The sequence below is a fragment of the Apium graveolens genome, chromosome 9, assembly GCF_009905375.1.
Source record: "Apium graveolens cultivar Ventura chromosome 9, ASM990537v1, whole genome shotgun sequence".
Classification (NCBI taxonomy): Eukaryota; Viridiplantae; Streptophyta; class Magnoliopsida; order Apiales; family Apiaceae; genus Apium; species Apium graveolens.
Window position 1 is genome coordinate 5,794,391 of NC_133655.1, and position 19,891 is coordinate 5,814,281.

Here is a 19,891-nt window from a genome sequence, read left to right on the forward strand (position 1 = left end):
TTATAGGTCTCAACAATATTTGCCAACTAATCCCTTGTAAATTTGTGGTATCGTATATAAAAGAAATATATTAGTAATTTGTAAGAGAGTCGAACCCAGATCCTTAAATAGGAAGAAATAAGCCCTTGCTAATTGAGTTGAACGTCTTTTATTTAAAGAAAATTTTAATTTTCAATCCATCAATTTATAACAACAAACATATGATCATCATACGAAAATATAATTAACTATGCATATAATGTGAAATTAATACAGCTCAACTTCAATTAAATATACCATCAGTTCAAAATTTGTATTGAACTTAATTAAGCAGTGGTTTCAGTTTTGTACATGAGCATGAGTATATCAAAGAAGCAAACAAAAGAAGTGAAACTTGAGAGATTTGAAAATTAGAAAGGCTGTGGAATACTATTCTGATGGTATGTACCAAAGAGTTGTTTAACAGTTCTCTGGTTTCAGACTAAGACAACAAAACTCTCTCTATAGCATCTACATAAAATTCCTTTGGCATGGTACCTACCACAGTTTCGCATTTCTCTCCATTTTTGAAAAGCATGACCACCGGCACAGCCTTGATATCATACTCGTTAGCGATTTGCAGCTCATTGTCTGCGTGGAGTACAAAGCAATCAATTCTTCCAGCATACTCTGTTGCAATCTCATCAATCACCCGATGAACCATTGTGCACGGACCGCACCAACTAGCGTAGAATTCCACGAGTACGGGTACCTCACTATTTAGAACTGATTTCTCCCATGACTTCCCGGTAACCACTGTTGCTGCAAAAACAAATCACAAATGTGATGCAGCTGTAAGAGAAGGCATGCTTCTATGTGCTAGTAAACATGCCAAATTAACAAGGCGAATTAGGATGAGGGTGACTGAGATCCAGCCAGGAGATTACAGTCTGCAATAAAACTGTTTTCAACTTTAACCTTGAGATCATTTCAATTCATAATCACATAATAAGCTCGATACTGGGTTAAAGGCAGGCATTTAGCTTTTACATACTCAAAATGAGCAACTTCATTATTGTCCTTTACTGCTCTGGACAGTGGTGAGCCTCTGGATGAGTCACTCTTTTATTGGATAGTAAGAGAATTAAGTTGTACGTCTATCGTGAGAGCTTCGAGCAACAAAACTAAGAGTTCAGGTAGTCTAGTATTAAGGTTTATAAACCTTTGACATATGATATTAGCCCTATTTCAGCCAGATACTAGAGACTACTAACAATCAAACATCCTATTTGATTTCCAGACTAACTGGTTTGAGAGAAGCTTTTATCACAACTTTTGCGAGGACTATAGTGTCGTCTTATGTGTGCTACGTTTCCCTGTTGCCTTTTTTGCACTAATTCTCTTTCCTTGTGTATTTCTTTGGCCTAAACATATCGTCTTAATTATTAGTTAATATCGTTTTAAGTAATAAAAACCCCTTGCATTACTACTTTCTTCCTTGCAAGTTAAAACACATGGATCGATTACGATGCTAGTGACATTCTAAAGCCAATGGTCAGAACTCAGAACCACCACCCTTTCTCGATTGTTCAAGCAACAAAAAACAAAAGGTATGGCAGTAAAAATGTTTGAAAATATAGAAAATCAACCATACTTATCAATTCAACAGACTCTTGTAACACCGGAAGCACAAAACATTAATAAAATTGAAGTACATAGACCAAAAGCAATACGAAATGTCTTGCTTACTTAAAATGTCATTAATTCATAAGTACTTACCTTTTGCCATTTTTGATTAATAGTTTGACTAGATAAACTATTAAGTAGCTGATAAATCGAAAAATACACACATTCTTCAATTTATAAAATAAGAAAAATGCTAAAGGCCCCAAATATTATTACAAATATTTTTCCCAAATACTTTATAAATATTAACTTTCCTCCTAATAATAATATGGGACCCGCGTGTATTCATATAGGCCCACGAATTAAACTTGAACGTTTGTGCTGTCACGTCATTTCATAACTATTTTGATACAAGTTTTGGATTACCTAGCATTACTCGTGATACAAGTTTTGGGTTACCTAGCATTACTCGTGAGATAAACTAGATGAGCTAATCGGGACTTATATTAGTGAATTCGAAGTGCTTTCATCATTGCTTTTATCAAACAGGGCCTTAGTTAAACAAGTTATCCATATGATATCTACGCTACATACATTAATAAATATACAATGAGATCCAAAAATAATAATATTCACAAATCAAAAAACAACAAAAACAAAATCCATTCACATAATAATCATCATAAATAAAAATAAAGAAACACAGACCTTTTGGGCCACGAACAGCGAAGAGCTGAAAACGAGAAGGCGCAGAAGAAGCCCAAAAGGGTGTATTGGGCCGCGAGTTAACAAGCCCACTTGCTGAGCTATTGTGACTAAGCATACAAGAAAAGGGTTGGTGTTGTATAGAAGGGAGATTTAGTTTAGAAAAAGATGAGTTATAATGAAGAAATGTACAAGATGATGAAGTAGTAGAAGAAAACATTTTTGTAAGGGTGAAGAAAATGAGGAATGTAAGAGAGAGAGAGTTTGAGAGAGAATTAAAAGAGGAGGAAGAAATGTGGAGGAAGGTGATGTTGATTGGTTAGGTGGATCTGAGGGGGATGGGATTGGGATATAAACGAGCACGTTTTGTTTACACCTGGCGATGTTTAGTTTGGATCCAACTGGATAAGATCTCATGTAGCTCTCTTCCTTTCTCTTTTGATTTATAAAAATGGATTTGTTTACGGGTTACCGGATACCTGCTAGACGCTAAAACTTATAGGTTTGTTGACGTAGTTATTGTGGAGACAAGGGTTCACCATTATTAAGAAGTATTAGTTAATTAAAATAAGTCAAAATTATAAAAATTGGTGCTTATTTTGTGTTCGTGGGCACAGAACAAAAAAACCGTAAAAAAATAAGCGGTTGCCTTCTTACTACATGCACTAAAATTTAAAAATTTGGAGTATAGTTGTTCCGAATATAGGGGCCCACCACTATTAAGAAAAGAAAACTAATCAAAATTATAAAAAAATGTGCTTATTATATGCCCATGTGCACATTATAGAAAATTCGTAAAAATAATATAATACATAAATGACCATATAGTTATACCAACTCCAATAACGATGTTAAAATAAATGTAGGTATTACCATAATTTTAAACAAAAAAAATTAATTTTTGAATACAAATTAGAACTCATGATTCAATGGTAGATGCAAAATAATACCAAATATATTTAAATAAAGTTATATGAGTAGATATACATAATCTTAAAGTACACAATTAAATTTGTTACTATTACTTCATTAATGTATTTTGACATTAGGTGGCAATTATATATTCTATTCGTTCCTTTTTAGTTGTCACATTTGCACGAAACATACATATTGAAAAAAAATAGTATGTAACTTGCTTACATGTGTACCCTTAATTATTGTAATAACTGTTGAGATCGATTATGTGTATCAGTTATAAGGTCAAACATCGGAAATATGAATAGAGGGGGTAGATATGGAAATATTTGGTAAAAATTACATTGAAATAGGAAATGAGACAACTATTTAAGTACAATTTTTTTTCAGACAATTAAAAAGGGAACAAAGGACTAACATCCATACTTAATTATATATTTAGCACCAAGGATAACAATTTGTTATTTTGCATAACATGTCATTGTAATTAATTATTGTTAGAATATGCATTAAATTTGTTTTTAGAGGGTTATCTATTTTGGACCTGTTTATTCTGGACTTTTCTGTAACCGCCTAGAGAGTACTATATAAAATCTTTAGGGCATAAACTAAACAAAAGATCTGAAATCTGTATCGGCATACTCTAAACATATGTTGTAATCTGGGCATAACCTAAACGTATATTGTAATCTGTATCCTCGAGATAAATAAAACTTTTTTTTTCTGTCTATTTGTATTCTTTCTTTACATTTATTGTAATCTTTCTGGCTTCCGTTAAAATAAAGTGGTATCAGAGCCTGGTTGTAATTATAGGGTTTGAATTTCGGTTCGGGGAGAAAGATATCTGGTGGTATTAACGTGAAAGTCGATAAATTTACTGGGAGAAATAGTTTCACTCTATGGCAAATCAAGATGCGTGCCTTGTTAAAGCAACAAGGGTTCTGGGCGCCGTTGACACGAAATCGGCTACTTCTGGAAGCGCTGAGATAGATAGTCTCGAACAAAAGGCACACTCAACAATTCTGGTTGTGCATTACAGATGATATTATTACTGAAATGGCGGAGGAGGATACCGCGTCTAGTTTATGATTGAAGCTTGAAAGCCTCTACATGACAAAGTCTATAACAAATAAGTTGCTTCTGAAGCAACGTCTGTTTAGTCTGCGAATGCAGTAAGGTATGTCTCTTCGAGATCACTTAGATCGGTTTGTTTATTATCATCGTATAAGAATTTTGTGCAATCGTTTATTATTGGTAAAGATACTATTTCTTTAGAGGAGGTTAGATCTTCTCTTCATTCTAGAGAGTTGCGCCATAAGACGGCTGGTACAGACGCAGATAATCAGGCAATTGGGTTGGTAGCCACCAGGAGTACAAGACATGGAAATTTAGGAAAAAAAATATCCAAGAAACCAACTCTTAAGGGTTTCAAATCTAATGATGTCCGCAATTACTGTAAAGAAAAGGGGCACTGAAAATCTGACTGTCCTAAGAAAAAGAAGCAACAAGATAAATTGACGGATACTACTACAGGTATTGATGTTGTACCTGGTGATAATTCTGAAAAAGATATTGCTCTAATTGTTGTTAATCACACGCATCACTCTGACATGTGGATTTTTTATAATTGAGTTTCTTACCATATATGTCCGCGCAGGGAGTGCTTCACAACCTACGAGTAAGTAGACAGTGGAAAAATTTATATGGCTAATAGTTTTATTTATGAGCCGGTTGAAATAAGCTCGGTTAAACTTTAGACACGTGATGGTAATTTCTGCACATTGAATGTTGTTAGGCATGTCTTGCTGCTGACGAAGAATCTGATATCTCTGTGTATATTAGACAACAAGAGTTTCAGTTTTAAAGGTAAACGTGGAGTTCTACATGTCTGCAATGGTTCTGATGTAATTTTGAAAGGTGTTAAACATGGTACCTTGCATCTTCTTCAAGGTTCTACGTTAACAAGTTATGTTGCTGTTGCGTCTTCTGAGATTGAAAAAATAGATGTATCAGATGCACCATAATAATATCAGATGTACCAGAAAGAATAGATGTATCAGATGCACCATAATAATGTCAAATGTACATTAGGTTGTGGCACATGAGGCTCAGTCACATGAGTGAAAGAGGGATGTAAATTATGTCAAAAGATGATCTTCTTTGTGGTCATAAGGTCACAAGTCTTGAGTTTTGTGAATATTATGTTTTTGGAAAGCTAAATCGCAACAAGTTTCCTAAAATAACACATAGAACCAAAGGAACGCTTGATCACATACATTCTGATTGTTAGGGTCCTTCCCGGGTGGACTCTTTAAGGGGTCACATATATTTTGTGTCAATAATTGATGATTTCTTAAGAATGACTTGGATGTTAATCATAATGCATAAATGTGAAACCTTTAATATTTTGAAGCAGTGGAAGGCGTTAGTGGATAATTAAACAGGGAAGAAGATTAATAGGCTTTAAACTAATAATAGTGAGGATAAGCCTCGCAACATTCTGCAACACCACACCCGGATTTGCAAACACATCAAAACCAGTGGTATGCAATAAGTCCTTCTAAGCATAGAAAAAACCCAACTACGCATGTTCCTGTTCTCACAATAACCCAAACATCCGAACTCACATGATACTCGTTATCAAATATAACGGTATGACTATCTGGACCCAGCAATATGTTATCCATCCTGAAACAATAAACATGAGAACAATTATTAACAAAGTGGTTCAACGTGTATAAACGCATATAAGATCAAACAAATGTACATACAATGAAATTATGAATAATTGAATCAACGTGTATAAACACATATAAGATCAAACAAACATAACAACTAATGACTTAAACAAGTTTACCAATAATAAAATCGAACATACGCAAAATCACACAAAATCTAACATAATCCGTATACAAATTCGAGCATAATCAGTTCATACACAAATCGAAATAATATTCAATTTCTATCAAAACTTACGCAAAATCAATCATATTCAACCATATTCAATTTCGGATAAAACATATGCAAAATCAGTTCAGTACAAAGCACATGAACGGAGAAGATTGCAATCATCAAACGAAACCATAGGCCAATTCGATTCAACCAAATCGTGTTGAGACGAAACCCTAACCCTAGAAACCCGATTGATGATAGAAACATAATGAAGAATATAACCTTTTGCAGAAATTGCTGATAGAAAAAGAAGAAAGATTGCAATCGATAAAAAATCTCCATAAATCGCAGAGAAATCGCCATAATCGATCTTGAGTTTGATTATTTACAGTTAAACTACAAAACGGGTTCGAACATACGCAAAATCAAACAAACATAACAACTAATGACTTAAACAAGATTACCAATACTAAAATCGAACATACGCAAAATCACACAAAATCGAACATAATCTGTACACAAATTCGAGCATAATCAGCTCATACACAAATCAAAATAATATTCAATTTCTATCAAAACTTACGCAAAATCAATCAAATTCAACCATATTCAATTTCGGATAAAAGATATGCAAAATCAGTTTAATACAAAGCACATGAACAGAGAAGATTGCAGTCATCAAACGAAATCATAAGCCAATTCAATTCAACCAAAACGGGTTGAAAACGAAACCCTAACCCTAGAAACTCGATTGATGATAGAAACAGAGTGAAGAATATAACCTTTTGCAGAAATTGTTGATAGAAAAAGAAGGAAGATTGTAATCGATGAAAAAATCGCCATAATTCGCAGAGAAATTGCAGAGAAATTGCCAGAATCGATCTTGAGTTTAAATGTTTACAATTAAACTGCAAAACAGATTCACTTTCGGGTTTAATTCAATCTCCAGACCTTTTGCGTAAAATAACCGCAGAAGCTTTTTAAAGGTATTTTTATTATTACCCGTTCCACGTTTATTATGCGCGGAAGGTGAAAAAAAATGTTTTTCGCGGATTTTATGCGCGGAAAATCCTGGCCATTGAATCAACAACGAGGCCATAGGGCCTGTTTGGCACAGGCTTAAAAGTGAGCTTATGATTTATAAGTCCGTAATAATTTATTGGACATTGTTTGTCGACCCAATTTATAAGTCGAATTTATAACTTATAAGCTAATAAGTTAAATGTTAGTCATGACGTATTTTTTCTCAAATTATTTTGATTTTTTATTTTTTTATTACATTTAGTTTTTAACAATATGTTTTAAAATGTTAATATAATTTAAAATTCACGAATTAAGATAATTATATTTGAAATTATTTATTTTAGTTTATTTAAGTAAAAAAATCTAACTTATAATTAAAATATTCATATAAATTATAAATATTCATCTACTTAATGTACAATTTAATTATAATTTACTTATTTTAAGATTTAGCCGACAATCATTAGGAAAAGTTGTCACATCCTAAACCCAACCTAGTACAGTTCATTTTACTCCTGCACAACTCAACATGAAAATAGATTAAAGTTACAGTTAGATAAACCTCACTTTCTTCTCAGTCTCTCCATCAAAATGGCTATATCAACAGCAAATTATGCACCATCTTTATTTGTGGTCTTCCCCTCTGCTCCACTTCACAAAACCCCCATTTCAAGACTCTCCACTTCCACTAAAACCCTCATAACCAATTCAACTGCTGCTGCTACAACTTCAATCCCATCCAAAAAGGTCCTTTTTACCATCTTTTTTTAATTTTATTCATAGCCCAGTTGGTATTTGTACTTGAAATTTATAAAAATGTAATCTTTTTGATTGTTTCTGCTAGCCCAATTGGTATCTGTACTTAAAATTTATTAAGGTTTCATCTTTTTTGATTGTTACTGCTAGCCCAATTTCTCATTTTTGCAGGTTTAGGCCATTGTCATTATGTATACACACTTTGTGGTATTTTGGGTTTCAAGAACTTGTTAAAAGTTGTAAAAATTAATTTTTTTTTATTGTTTATGTAAAGTCAATGTCTCAATTTTGAAGTCCCAGCTCCATTTTTATGTATCTGTACTTGTGCGATTTTTTCGAGTTTCAAGAACTTGTACTTGATAGTTGTAAAAATGTAATCTTTTTTTATTGTTTGTGTAAAGCCAATATCTCAAATTTAAAGTTCCAGTTCCATTTTTGTGTGTGTGTACTTTGCAATTTTTTCAGATTTCATAACTTGGTAGTGGAAAGATAGTTTTGACGAGGAAGAAACTTGGAGGGATTAATTAGGTATTTTTTTGTGTTTCTATATTTAGGTTCTTGTTCCAATTGGATTTGGGACAGAGGAAATGGAAGCTGTTATACTGGTTGATGTTATGCGTCGAGCTGGTGCAGAGGTGACTGTGGCATCGGTTGAGAAGGAGCTGGAGATTGAAGCTTCCGGGGGCACTAGAATTGTTGCTGATACATCTATTTCAACATGTGCAGATCAAATTTTTGACCTTGTTGCATTGCCTGTTAGTAGTCATTGTTAATGTTGATTTGTATATATGATGGAAATTATACCTATTGTTATTACTGATGTTGTGTGCACTTTTTAAGGGAGGAATGCCTGGCTCTGCACGTCTGAGAGACTGTAAGATTCTACAGGAAATTACAAGCAAACAAGCTGAGGAGAAAAGGTTATATGGGGCAATTTGCGCTGCTCCAGCAGTCACGCTGTTGCCGTGGGGACTTCTCCGAAGGAAACATGTATGTTTAATAGTTGGAACCTTTTATTCAAAAATCCACAGTTTTTAGGTTATTTATGCTGATCGGAATGTAGTTCTTATTGCAAGTCAACTTGTCACCCTGCATTTATGGACAAGCTTCCGACTTTCTGGACTGTTAAGACAAATATTCATATATCTAAAGAGTTGACTACCAGCCGCGGTCCTGGCACTTCGTTTGAGTTTTCTATTGCATTGGTTGACCAATTGTTTGGCGAGTCTGTTGCTAAGGATATTGGAGAGTTGTTGGTAAGAATTTATGTATCAATATTATTTCATTTGATCTGTGTATTTGACTATTTGTTTATCGAATCAGATTTTTAAGTATGAACGCAGAGTCGTGCAGAACTTGGTTGCTAGTTAAAGGGTCATGTCATGCTGAAAATTATCTCAAGTTTCATTCTACTGAGAAATTAAGCAATTTATGTTTCTCGATGTTCTGTTACAACATACGTGGTCATTTCATAGATTTGGTTTGCATGTGAAGCAACACAAATCATGGTGCATTTAGTATGCAACAGCCTCTCTAATGAAAATATGAAGTCGGTCTTTTCTCATGTGTACCGACTAGAGAGGCTCAAATATCTTTACTAGTTCTTAATGAAGTTCATTTGGCAATGTCAATATGTTGTGCCACTATTTAGACTCTTGTAAATGAGGTTAATATACAGTAATTTTTCCCTATACTTTTATAATCTACAACGGGATTAAGCCAAATTTCTTTATGCCTTAGTTTTATAACTCATTCAGGCGCGTATATCAAATATTATCATTCGTTCAACATAAACAAATTGTTTCATTCCACTCACTAGAATTCTCCCTTTCTCATAAATGCTTTGAGCTGACAGTTGATTTTTTTTGCTCAATAAATATATAATATAGTTGATGAAGACTGCTGATAAAAGTTCAAGAAAACAAGAATTTAATGACGTCAGCTGGTCTCTTGATCATATTCCTCGTGTAAGTTGTTCGTCATTTTGTCTTATGTTTACAATATTATATAAACAATGTTCTTTTGTAGATCTTAGTCCACTTTTACAATTGAGTTTGCTTTTTCTGTTTGCACCTTTCACTTGATATTATGTCCTTTCAATTTAGTTTTCAATTTTATATTATGTCCTTGCAATTTAGTTTTCAATTTTACGAATTTGAGTCATTATGAAAACTTTGCTTCTTTTTCGTCGTCACCAGAATTAAATATGTACGCTCCATAGACCATAGCTAGGCTCCCTTTATTCTCATATTCTAAGGATGAAATTTATCATTGCTTAGCTGTTATAAATTATGTACTAAATTTTACTGAAACTTCAGTAAGCAGTGATTCTTGTATATTTCATTAATTATATCTGAAAGTTTTGACCCTAATGCTCACTTTGGTTTTGAAGAACCTTTCTTCCTCCATTCCATTTCTACCTATTTGAAAATATTCAGTAGAAGAATATTTAAAATAAAAGTTGACCGGAGAGACCTGGGAAGGCAAGAAATTATAATTTCACTTTCTTACAGTCAATTTTAAAATAATCCTTCTCATACAATATATCTGGGAGCTTCTACTATCTTGCACTAGCAGATTTATTGTTTATTGCTCGTAGCCTCGCACATCGGTCTAAATCGAGTAAAAATGAAAAGTTCTGCTCTAATTGTACAGGTTCTCATTCCGGTTGCCAATGGTACGCAAGAGATCGAATTGGTTACAATTGTAGATATTCTAAGGCGTGCAAATGTGGATGTTGTTATCGCTTCAGTTGGAAGGTCAAAAAAAATATTGGCATCTAGAGGCACAAAGATTGTTGCAGACGAGTTGATTAAAGATGCCGCTGAGTCTATATATGACTTGATTATCTTACCGGTGAGACAATTTAATTTTCTGTAAATCATATTATTATCAGACACTCTGCTGTCTTCACTCCTTCACAGGTTTTTTTAATAATAAATGGAAAGCCCATGACATCAGTTCCAGTTTAGAAGTTGCAGCAACAGCTACTCTTGTTAGTTATTGTTTTACCGACTATTCTGAGAATATTGCATCGTATATCACTTTATTCTACATTTTTGCCTCTTATACCTTTGTCATGGTTCGCTCATCATGTCTTCTTGCGTGAATTGATGCAGCAACTCCTGTGTTTATATCTTACTTTAATCTTTGCTCTTATGTTTGACACTTCAGCATTTGACTTATTTTTTGGAAACAATTATTTAAGAGTTTAAATTTGAGAAACTTGACTCCTATGGTACTACCCTGTGATCTTAGAAGTTTAACAAGTCCTCAATCCTCAGGGAGGTGTTGCTGGGGCTGAGCGGCTACAAAAATCTAAGTTGCTGAAGAAGTTGCTTAAAGAACAAGAGTCATCTGGAAGAATATACGGAGCAATGTGCTCATCAACAGAAATTTTGCACGGACAAGGACTACTCAAGGTAATATACAAAGGGTCAGTTTAAATAAGTTATACTCCTTAATTGCAAAAGACAGAGTTATAGAAATTTATGCACCCTTGTGGAAACAGGATAAAAGAGCGACCGCCCACCGTTCTCTTGTAAGCGACCTTAATGAGAAGGAAATAGATGCTTCCGAGGTAATTATTGATGGTAAATTGATCACTAGCAATGGACTTGCAACTGCAATAGATTTTGCTTTAGCTATAGTGGGTAAGCTTTTCGGACATGAAAGGGCTAGGAGTGTAGCTGAAGGCCTTGTATTTGAATATCCTAAGAGATAAAGGGTTTAGCATGCAGTATAAGTTCACTGGAACCTCCTGAAATGATTGGTGTACAGCATTAAGTTATATTGCATGGAAAAGATTATGGAAAATCTGAGCCGTGTCTGTATCGAGTTCAAGGTTTCACTTGGCCCACGTTATGGAGCAAAGTCCTTAACTTGCCTAAAGACCTTGACCCTTTTGTGCCGAACGGTAAATCAAAAAACCAGAATCATATAAGGAGTTGTGGACTACGATCACTGGAGATGGTTAGTCCTGTGCACAAGGAGACCAAAACATACTCTCAGATTACACAGATTAGCAAACGCATTGCCAGGTCTTCTTGTAACATTGGTATTACTGAGTTTGTACATTGCTTAAATATTAATCACCTCTGTGACCTTCCTTACTTTGGTCAATGTTTAACCAGATGAAACAGTTAGTTCGATAACCCAATTCATAGAAAACTTGATAGAGTACTTGTTGATAATACTTGGTTGTCCTCATTCTCTCTATTGTATGTGAATTTCTTGCCACGTGTCCTCTCAGATCATATCCCGGATAATCCAGTCATGTTAGTGCTCTTCCGGATAATCAAGTTCTGCCAACTTTATCGGATGCACAGGCTTCTGAATTAGCCAGGCCAATATCTGCACTGGAAATTCTTAATATTACGAAGAAAATGGCTTAAATCATGTAGTCCTGGTCCTGATGAATTCTCACCAGAAATTTTTCTCGCTACTGGGAAAATTATTGGTTGTGATGTTCGTAATGGTGTTTTTAGTTTTTTTCTCACCAGAAATTTTTCTGGCTACTCAGCACTCTCTCCAATATGGGGTTCTTCCTGTGAGATCTATTGACTGGATTGCGAAATGTGTTACTACTCCTACAGTCCTATGTACTCCGTAAAGATAAATGGTTGGTTGCAATATTATCTATGAAATATTCTATTCCTGAAATCTGATATAATACAAATCTGCTAGATGTTTATTAGATGCATGAGCCTACTCAGGTTTTATGTGGAGATATTAAATGCAGAAGAATACAAGACTTTCTAATTAAAACAAGGCAAAATTATAGTAAAACTTGTGCTAATTATGTGTTTATAGGCACACTATAGATAAAATCGTAAAAATAATATATTATAGAAAATGCCTTATAGTTATATCAAGTCCAATAATTATGTTAAAATAAATATAAGTATTGCTATAATTTGAAATTACAAAAATAATTTTTAATGATAAAATAGAACTCATGATTCAATGGTAGATACAAAACAGTATCAAATATATTTAAATAAAGCTATATTAGTAGTTATACATAATCTTAAAGCACACAATTAAATTTATTATTATTAATTTGTCACATTTGCACGAAACACATATATTAAAAAAAATGTAGTTTGCTTACATGTATACCCCTAATTGTTGTAATAAATGTTTAGATAGATGTATGTGTATTAGTTATAAAGTCAAACATTGAAAATATGAATAGAGGGGTAGATATGGAAATATTTGGTAAAAAGTACATTGAAATAGGAAATGACACAACTATTTGAGTACAATTTTTTCCCCAAATTTGACCATTAAAAAAGGAAAGAACGACTAACGTCTATACTTAATTTTATATTTAGCACCAAGAATAACAATTTGTTATTTTGCACAATCTGGGAAGGCTGAAGATTGATAGTACATGTAGCTCCTAGAAGGACCAGACCAGAACTATTAACTCAATCCAGTCCCGCACACTACTAATCCTGACTGGTCTAGTCCCGCAAGCCTAACCTTGGGAGGTCCCAGCACATGAGGCACATGTCGAAACGCATGATAGGGACAACTGTCATTTATCAATCATGAGCACAAACGAGACACGTGCCAGGAGATGCTTAGAACATTTCTCAACCACTCCCATCCTGGCACGTGTAAAGCATCTACCCCATCCAGGTGTCCTCCGCTCCTAGGACCAACGACTACGATTCAAAGGTACCAACTCCAAAACCCTATCCTTGGCTATAAATAGCCCAAGAAGGTAAGATTTTGGGGTTAATCACTCTCTCACACTCATACACACACATCCACCTTGCGTTCCTATCTATCTTCATCTTCCCCAAAAACGAGTTCTTACTCTCACACCTGAGGCGCCGCGGGACCCAAACCCCCCTTCCGATGTTGTTTTGTAGGAGCCCCACGACAGCAACACCTCCACAGCGGCGAAGGATCCAGGCACGGCATCGAAGGAGCAGCCCCGCCACCAGGAGTTATCATTTGGCGCTAGAAGGAGGAGTCTCCATCCTTGGGTCTCGGTGCCCCTGGATTCACCTTCATCAGCAAGCTCTTGAAAGAGTCCATTTCTTTAGCTTGTAAGAACCCAAGCAACCAAACTCTCTCATAAATATGAATGTTGTTTATTTAAGCCACGTTTGTGTGTGCTCGTTGTTTTAGGCCACGTTTGTGTGAGCCCCATTTCGTTGATTTACGCCACGCTTGTGTGTGCCATCGCTTGTTTCTATTGTTTTAGAACCCCGAGTTTGCTTTAGTTTGCATATTGCCTTTGTGTCCTAGAACCCAGCTGCACTCGTTCTACCATATTGTTAACCAGTCCCAGAAGATTGCTTGAGCTAGTCCCAGAAAGCTGTTTGTTATTGTTCTGGATAGTTTTTGCAATCTTCAAAAAACAATTTTAGATCAATATTTTTAGTTGGAAATTTTTGCTAGTTGTTGTTGGTATTTTTGAGACAATGGCAAGAGTAGGAAAGCATACTTCTGGGAGACCCTCTGCTAGTACTCATGTCCAGGAGCCGGACCACTCCCAGGCTCATGACCCGGGAGCCAACCAAGAAACATTCCAGGAGCAACCATTGCAACACACTCCAGTTATGGAGAGGGTTGTCAACACCCGGGATGCCATGAATCATATTGAGCTGAACCAATACAAGTACACTAATGTCCCGGTGGCTGAGGAGCATATGGCCAACCTCACAAGTGATGAGCTGACAGAAGCAATCCGGCTCTACAGGCAGGAGCAAGCCCAGATCCAGGAAGAAGCCGAACTTGAGGAAGAACCGGAGGAGTCCGGGGACTCCCCTCAATCTAAGAGATCTGTCTTTGACCGAATTGGAGCTAAGGGGAAGAAGAACAAAAAAAAAACGGGCAATAAGAAAGAAACAGAAACGACCAAGCAAAAAAGGCTAGAAGAGATGCGAGAGCAAATAATAAAAGAAGAAGAAGCAAAGCTCGAACTAAAGATCAAAAGAAGGATGCAGTTAGAAGAGGAGAAACTACTGACCAAGTCCAGGACTAAGAGGACCTGGAGGGATCTTACTCCGGAGCTCATTTCTGATGACGAAGATGCGGAGAAGCAGAAAGATCTAAAGGATATGATCTATGAATTACAAAGGAAAATGGACAGAGACTCGGGAATGGAAATTGGGAAAACTTTAACTCCTTTCAGCCACTCATTGGAGGCTATTCCCCGGCAGCGGGACCTAAAGCACTACAATTTCGATTCTTTTGATGGTCTGGGAGACCCAAAAGAGCACCCGAATTACTTTAAGCAGATCGCGCAAATATACTACTACAATGACTTGACAAAATCTAGGTTCTTCGCATCAACTCTTAAGGGAGGGGCCCAAAGATGGATCAGCAAGATCCCCTCCCGAAGCATCCATAGTTGGATGGAGTTTCGCGCAGCTTTTCTTAGGAGGTTCCGAGCAAACAAGACACACGAAATGCATATTTGTCACGTAGAAACCATCAGACAACATGACAACGAGTCTCTCTCAGCCTATATGAGGCGTTTCTAGGAAGCAATCAATAAGATCTCAAACTTGGACGAGCACGAGGCTCTGAGCATCTTCAGGAGGAACTTAGATCCAGAACACAATGAAAGATACATAGTAGAACTGATCAACAACGATCCACAAAGTTTGGTGGCGGCCTACTCCTTGGCTTCCAGATTCATAAAGGAAACTGATGTACTCAAAGCTATGAGGATGACCCAGAATGGGGGATCTAGGAGTAAGAATTCTGATGACCGACCGAAAGGGGGTTACCATCAAGACAAGAAATTCAAGCAAAGCCAGCAGAACCAAGAAAGACAAGCTACTCCAATTTTCCAGAGGCTCGGTCCTAAGCCAGAGTCCAAGAGCGACCCAGGACCCACAAAACAGTACTGGGAGCCAAAGCAGGAGCCAGATCAGACTCCTTTCAACATGTCCTGGGAAGAAATCTTGAAGAAGATAAAAGACAAACCGTTTTATTATCCTCCGAAACCAATGCAAACTCCTCCAGAGAGCAGACCTGACAATAGGCAGTGCGATTATCATGAGACACATGGCCACAAGACTGAGAACTGCTTATCACTCAAGTACTTCATCGAGAACCAAGTAAAGAAAGGAAACCTGAACAAGTACTTGGTTCGGGACAACAACAACAGAGGAGAGGGGAAGAAAAGAGGAAAGAATATAGTTAATGTGGTCCTAGGAGGTTCCTACTCCCCACCACGAAGCCCGGACTTTGGCAAAGAAGTACTCTTGATCCAATCACTCCCAGATATGGTGATATCCTTCAGCAATAAGGACTATAAAGGAGTCAACCCCCGCCATACTGCAGCTTTAGTTGTCACCTTGGACATCTTTGATAATGAAGTAAGAAGAATGTTGATAGACAACGGCTTCTCGGTAAATATTCTCTTTAAGCATACAGTGGATCGAATGCAGTTAAGGAGCATTCTCTCAAATGATTGCCGAGAGGACCCACTCTATGGGTTCGGACATAATCTAGTTCCGATCCAAGGGACCTTATACATACCTGTCATTTTTGGAACTGCTCTTAACCAAGTAACTCATGTCATCAAGTTCTATGTCATCAACACTCCTTCATCCTACAACGAAATTATTGGCAGGTCAGCTTTAACTATGATGCAAGTAATAAATTCAATCTCCCATCTCAAAATCAAGTTCCCAACACCGACTGGAGTCGGAGAAATAAAAGGAGATTATGGAGTCGTTGAAACATGCTACAACCAGGGGTTCGTCATGGAAGAAACCCACTAAGATAACAAAAGGAAGGCCACAGTCCTTCGCAAACAATAAAGCATCAAGAATCACCACCCCCGTCCAATGGAAGAAATAACAAAATAAGTCCAACTTATCGAATCAAGTCCGGATCCAGAAGCAACCAAGCTAAGTTCGGAAGAACTGATAAGCAACCAAGTCATGGTGGTCGACAAGGCCAATCCGGTCCTAGACCAAGCCTGTCCTACCATGCAAGCAACCAAAGACAAAGGATCAGAACAAGTTAGCTCCTATTTGAAGAGGAACTCCGAAGCCTGAGTTCATCAAATGGTCTCAACAAAAGACCAAGCAAAAATTGAGGCCGCAGTCGAAATAGAGGAAGTTCAGATTGATGAAAGCAGTCCTAACAGAAAGGTGAGAGGAAGTTCAGATTGATGAAAGCAGTCCTAACAGAAAGGTGAAAGTTGGGTCAGGACTAGAAGAGTCCTTTAGAGAAGAACTGGTGTCCTTGCTCTGGGAGTACAAAGATACGTTTTCCTGGAGTCCAAGAGACATGCCCGGACTGCACGAGTCCACAGCAATGCACAATTTGGACGTCAACCCAAACAGAAAGCCGGTCAAACAAAAAAGAAGAAACTTTGCCCCGAAGAGGCAAAAAGCAATAGATGAAGAAGTAGAAAAGTTGCTCAAAGTAGGGATTATCAAGGAAATCAAGTATCCGGAGTGGTTAGCAAACATTGTCATGGTGAAGAAGTCAAACGGAAAATGGAGAATGTGTGTGGACTATACTGATTTGAATGATGCATTCCCGAAGGACCCATACCCTCTTCCCAATATTGATCAGCTGATAGATGCCACCTCCGGACACATCATTCTAAGCTTCATGGATGCCTTCTCCGGATAAAACCAAATCAAGATGAACCCGAAGGATATACCCAAGATAACATTCATAACTCACAGAGCAGTCTACGCTTATGTAATGTTGTCATTTGGACTGACAAACATAGGATCCACTTACCAAAGAGCCATGAACCAGATATTAAAATACCAGATTGGGAGAAACTTGGAGTCCTACGTCGATGACATGATTGCTAAATCAAAAACCATCCCAGGACACAAAAAGATCTAAAGGAATGTTTTGACAACCTGAGGAAGCATGAACTCAAACTGAATCCGGAGAAATGTACCTTCGGAGTAGGAGCATGCAAGTTCTTGGGATTCATGATCAGCAACCGGGGAATAGAAGCCAACCCAGGGAAAATAAGAGCAATCCAAGAGATGAAGGCTCCCAGGACCCAAAAAGATGTGCAGAAGCTAGCAGGATCACTAGCATCACTTAGAAGATTTGTTTCAAAGCTAGTAGAGAGGTGCTTACCATTCTTTGATTTACTCAAAGGAGCAAAAAACAAGAGAGAGGTAAATCGGAGTCCGGAGTGCCAGAAGGCATTTGAGGAGATCAAGTCCTACCTCTCCCAGCCACCAGTCCTAACTAAGGCCCAACCAGGAGAGCCTCTCTACCTATACTTATCAGCGGGAGCACAAGCAGTGGGAGCTGCCTTAATCCGGGAAGAGAATAGAAGACAACAACTAGTTTACTATGTAAGCCAAGTACTCAAGGATGCGGAGACCAGGTACCCAAGTTTAGAGAAATTTGCCTTCGTCTTGGTCACGACATTGAGAAAACAGAGACACTACTTCCAAGAAAGAGAAATCAGAGTGGTCACAAATCAGCCTCTAAGGAAGATAATTCACAAGCCATATGTCTCGGGAAGGCTAGTCAATTGGGCTGTGGAGTTAAGCCAGTTCAATTTAAGCTTCATCCCCAGGACTGCCATTAAAGCTCAAGCACTTGCTGATTTCATAATCGAATGCAACTTCCCGGAAGAAGAACCAGAACTAATGAACATAGATCCGAAGACAGATCAAGCGGCGAACCCAGGAGGCTGGACCTTGAAAGTAGACGGTTCTTCAATGAGCGAAAGGTCGGGAGTCGGACTCATCCCAACAAGTCCTGAGGGATTCATAATACATACAACTATATCCTTCGGCTTCCCGACAACAAACAACCAGGCAGAGTATGAAGCATTGATTGCAGGACTAAAGCTCTCCAGGACTCTAAAGGTCCAGGACTTGAAAATCTATAGCGACTCTCAGATAGTGGTCAAGCAAACAAACGAAGAATACATAGCAAATGACCCTATTCTGGCAAAATATCAAGCACTGATTCAAAGCTACCTAGATTCAATCCTGAAGTATCAAGTCCTGCAGATATGTCGAGAAGAAAATGAGGAAGCAGATATTCTATCCAAGTTAGTTCGGAACTCATCAGATCTGGACTACTCAGTCTACTTTGAAGAACTCCAAAAACCCTCCATCGAATCTGAAGAAATCTTGGAGATAGAGAGCAACCAAAACTGGATGACTCCCTTCAATAATTAATTAGATAAATGAGAGCTCCCAGAAGACAAAAGCAAGGCACAAAGACTGAAAGCCAAAGCAACCAAGTTTTTCCTTGAAGAAGGATAACTTTATCGCAAGACCTTTTCCTCTCCTATTCAAAAATGTATCGGCCCAGAAGAAGCTAAGTACTGTTTAATGAAAGTCCATGAAGGGATATGCAGAGATCACATGTCCGCAAAAAAAAATAAGATCAGAAGGTAAGGCTACTATTGGCCAACTATTCACCAGGATGCATTAAAGTTTGTGAAAAAATGTAAGGAATGCCAACTCTTCAATAATGTGTCCCGGATCAGTCCAGTCCTACTTTCCTTAGTCCTATCTCCAATACCCTTTGATGTCCGGGGTATTGACATCATGGGACCCTTTCCCCAAGCCAAAGGAGATCTCAGGTACTTGTTAGTTTCAATTGATTACATGACCAAATGGGTTGAAGCAAAGGAAATGAGGACCATAAACCAGCAGGACTGCATAAAGTTCATGGACAATATTTTGATGAGGTTCGGGATTTCAAGAGCCCTAGTATCAGATAATGGGCCACAGTTCATCGGATCAAAATTCGAGTCCTACCTCCAGGAGCGCGGGATCAAACACAAAAAGTCATCAGTAGCATATACCCAAGGAGATGGGCAAGTGGAAGTTACCAACAGAATCCTGCTCCGAGGTATCGAGAAGAGGCTTAAAGAAAGCAAAAGTAAATGGCCAGAAGAACTGCCAAGTATGTTATGGTCCTACAGGACAAGCCCCAGGACAAGCACCAGAGAGACTCCATTTAAACTAGCTTATGACACAAAAGCAATGCTACCTATTGAGGTGGGATCTCCTTCTCACAGAGAAATAAA

At 37.2% G+C, this 19,891-nt stretch overlaps 3 protein-coding genes across 3 annotated transcripts; 2 read left to right on the top strand and 1 right to left on the bottom strand.

Moving 5' to 3' along the window:
* Positions 1–236: 236 nt before the first annotated feature.
* LOC141686828 (thioredoxin M3, chloroplastic-like) lies at positions 237–2,680 on the bottom strand. Its single transcript, XM_074491909.1, has 2 exons — positions 2,293–2,680; positions 237–780 (listed from the first exon to the last, which is right to left on the bottom strand). The coding sequence occupies exons 1-2, from the start codon at positions 2,507–2,509 to the stop codon at positions 461–463; spliced, it is 537 nt and encodes a 178-aa protein (XP_074348010.1). The 5' UTR covers positions 2,510–2,680; the 3' UTR covers positions 237–460.
* Positions 2,681–7,637: 4,957 nt separating this feature from the next.
* Positions 7,638–12,093, top strand: LOC141686983 (protein DJ-1 homolog C). The gene is made up of 8 exons (XM_074492103.1): positions 7,638–7,866; positions 8,430–8,630; positions 8,716–8,865; positions 8,952–9,131; positions 9,765–9,842; positions 10,531–10,731; positions 11,160–11,297; positions 11,387–12,093. The coding sequence occupies exons 1-8, from the start codon at positions 7,711–7,713 to the stop codon at positions 11,597–11,599; spliced, it is 1,317 nt and encodes a 438-aa protein (XP_074348204.1). The 5' UTR covers positions 7,638–7,710; the 3' UTR covers positions 11,600–12,093.
* Positions 12,094–15,563: 3,470 nt separating this feature from the next.
* LOC141684918 (uncharacterized) lies at positions 15,564–16,631 on the top strand. The gene has a single exon (XM_074490054.1). It carries the CDS (start codon positions 15,564–15,566, stop codon positions 16,629–16,631), a length of 1,068 nt encoding a protein of 355 aa, XP_074346155.1.
* The last annotated feature ends 3,260 nt before the right edge of the window (positions 16,632–19,891 follow it).

What these genes read in the sequence shown, in the direction of transcription:
- LOC141686828 (XM_074491909.1), bottom strand. Translation starts at nt 2,509, where the DNA reads ATGTTTTCTTCTACTACTTCATCATCTTGTACATTTCTTCATTATAAC. An exon ending in CGCTGTTCGTGGCCCAAAAG is followed by an intron (nt 781 to 2,292) that starts GTCTGTGTTTCT and finishes TTGTTTTTGCAG; the next exon opens with CAACAGTGGTTACCGGGAAG.
- LOC141686983 (XM_074492103.1), top strand. Translation starts at nt 7,711, where the DNA reads ATGGCTATATCAACAGCAAATTATGCACCATCTTTATTTGTGGTCTTC. An exon ending in TTGACCTTGTTGCATTGCCT is followed by an intron (nt 8,631 to 8,715) that starts GTTAGTAGTCAT and finishes GCACTTTTTAAG; the next exon opens with GGAGGAATGCCTGGCTCTGC. An exon ending in ATGACTTGATTATCTTACCG is followed by an intron (nt 10,732 to 11,159) that starts GTGAGACAATTT and finishes CTCAATCCTCAG; the next exon opens with GGAGGTGTTGCTGGGGCTGA.
- LOC141684918 (XM_074490054.1), top strand. Translation starts at nt 15,564, where the DNA reads ATGAGGATGACCCAGAATGGGGGATCTAGGAGTAAGAATTCTGATGAC.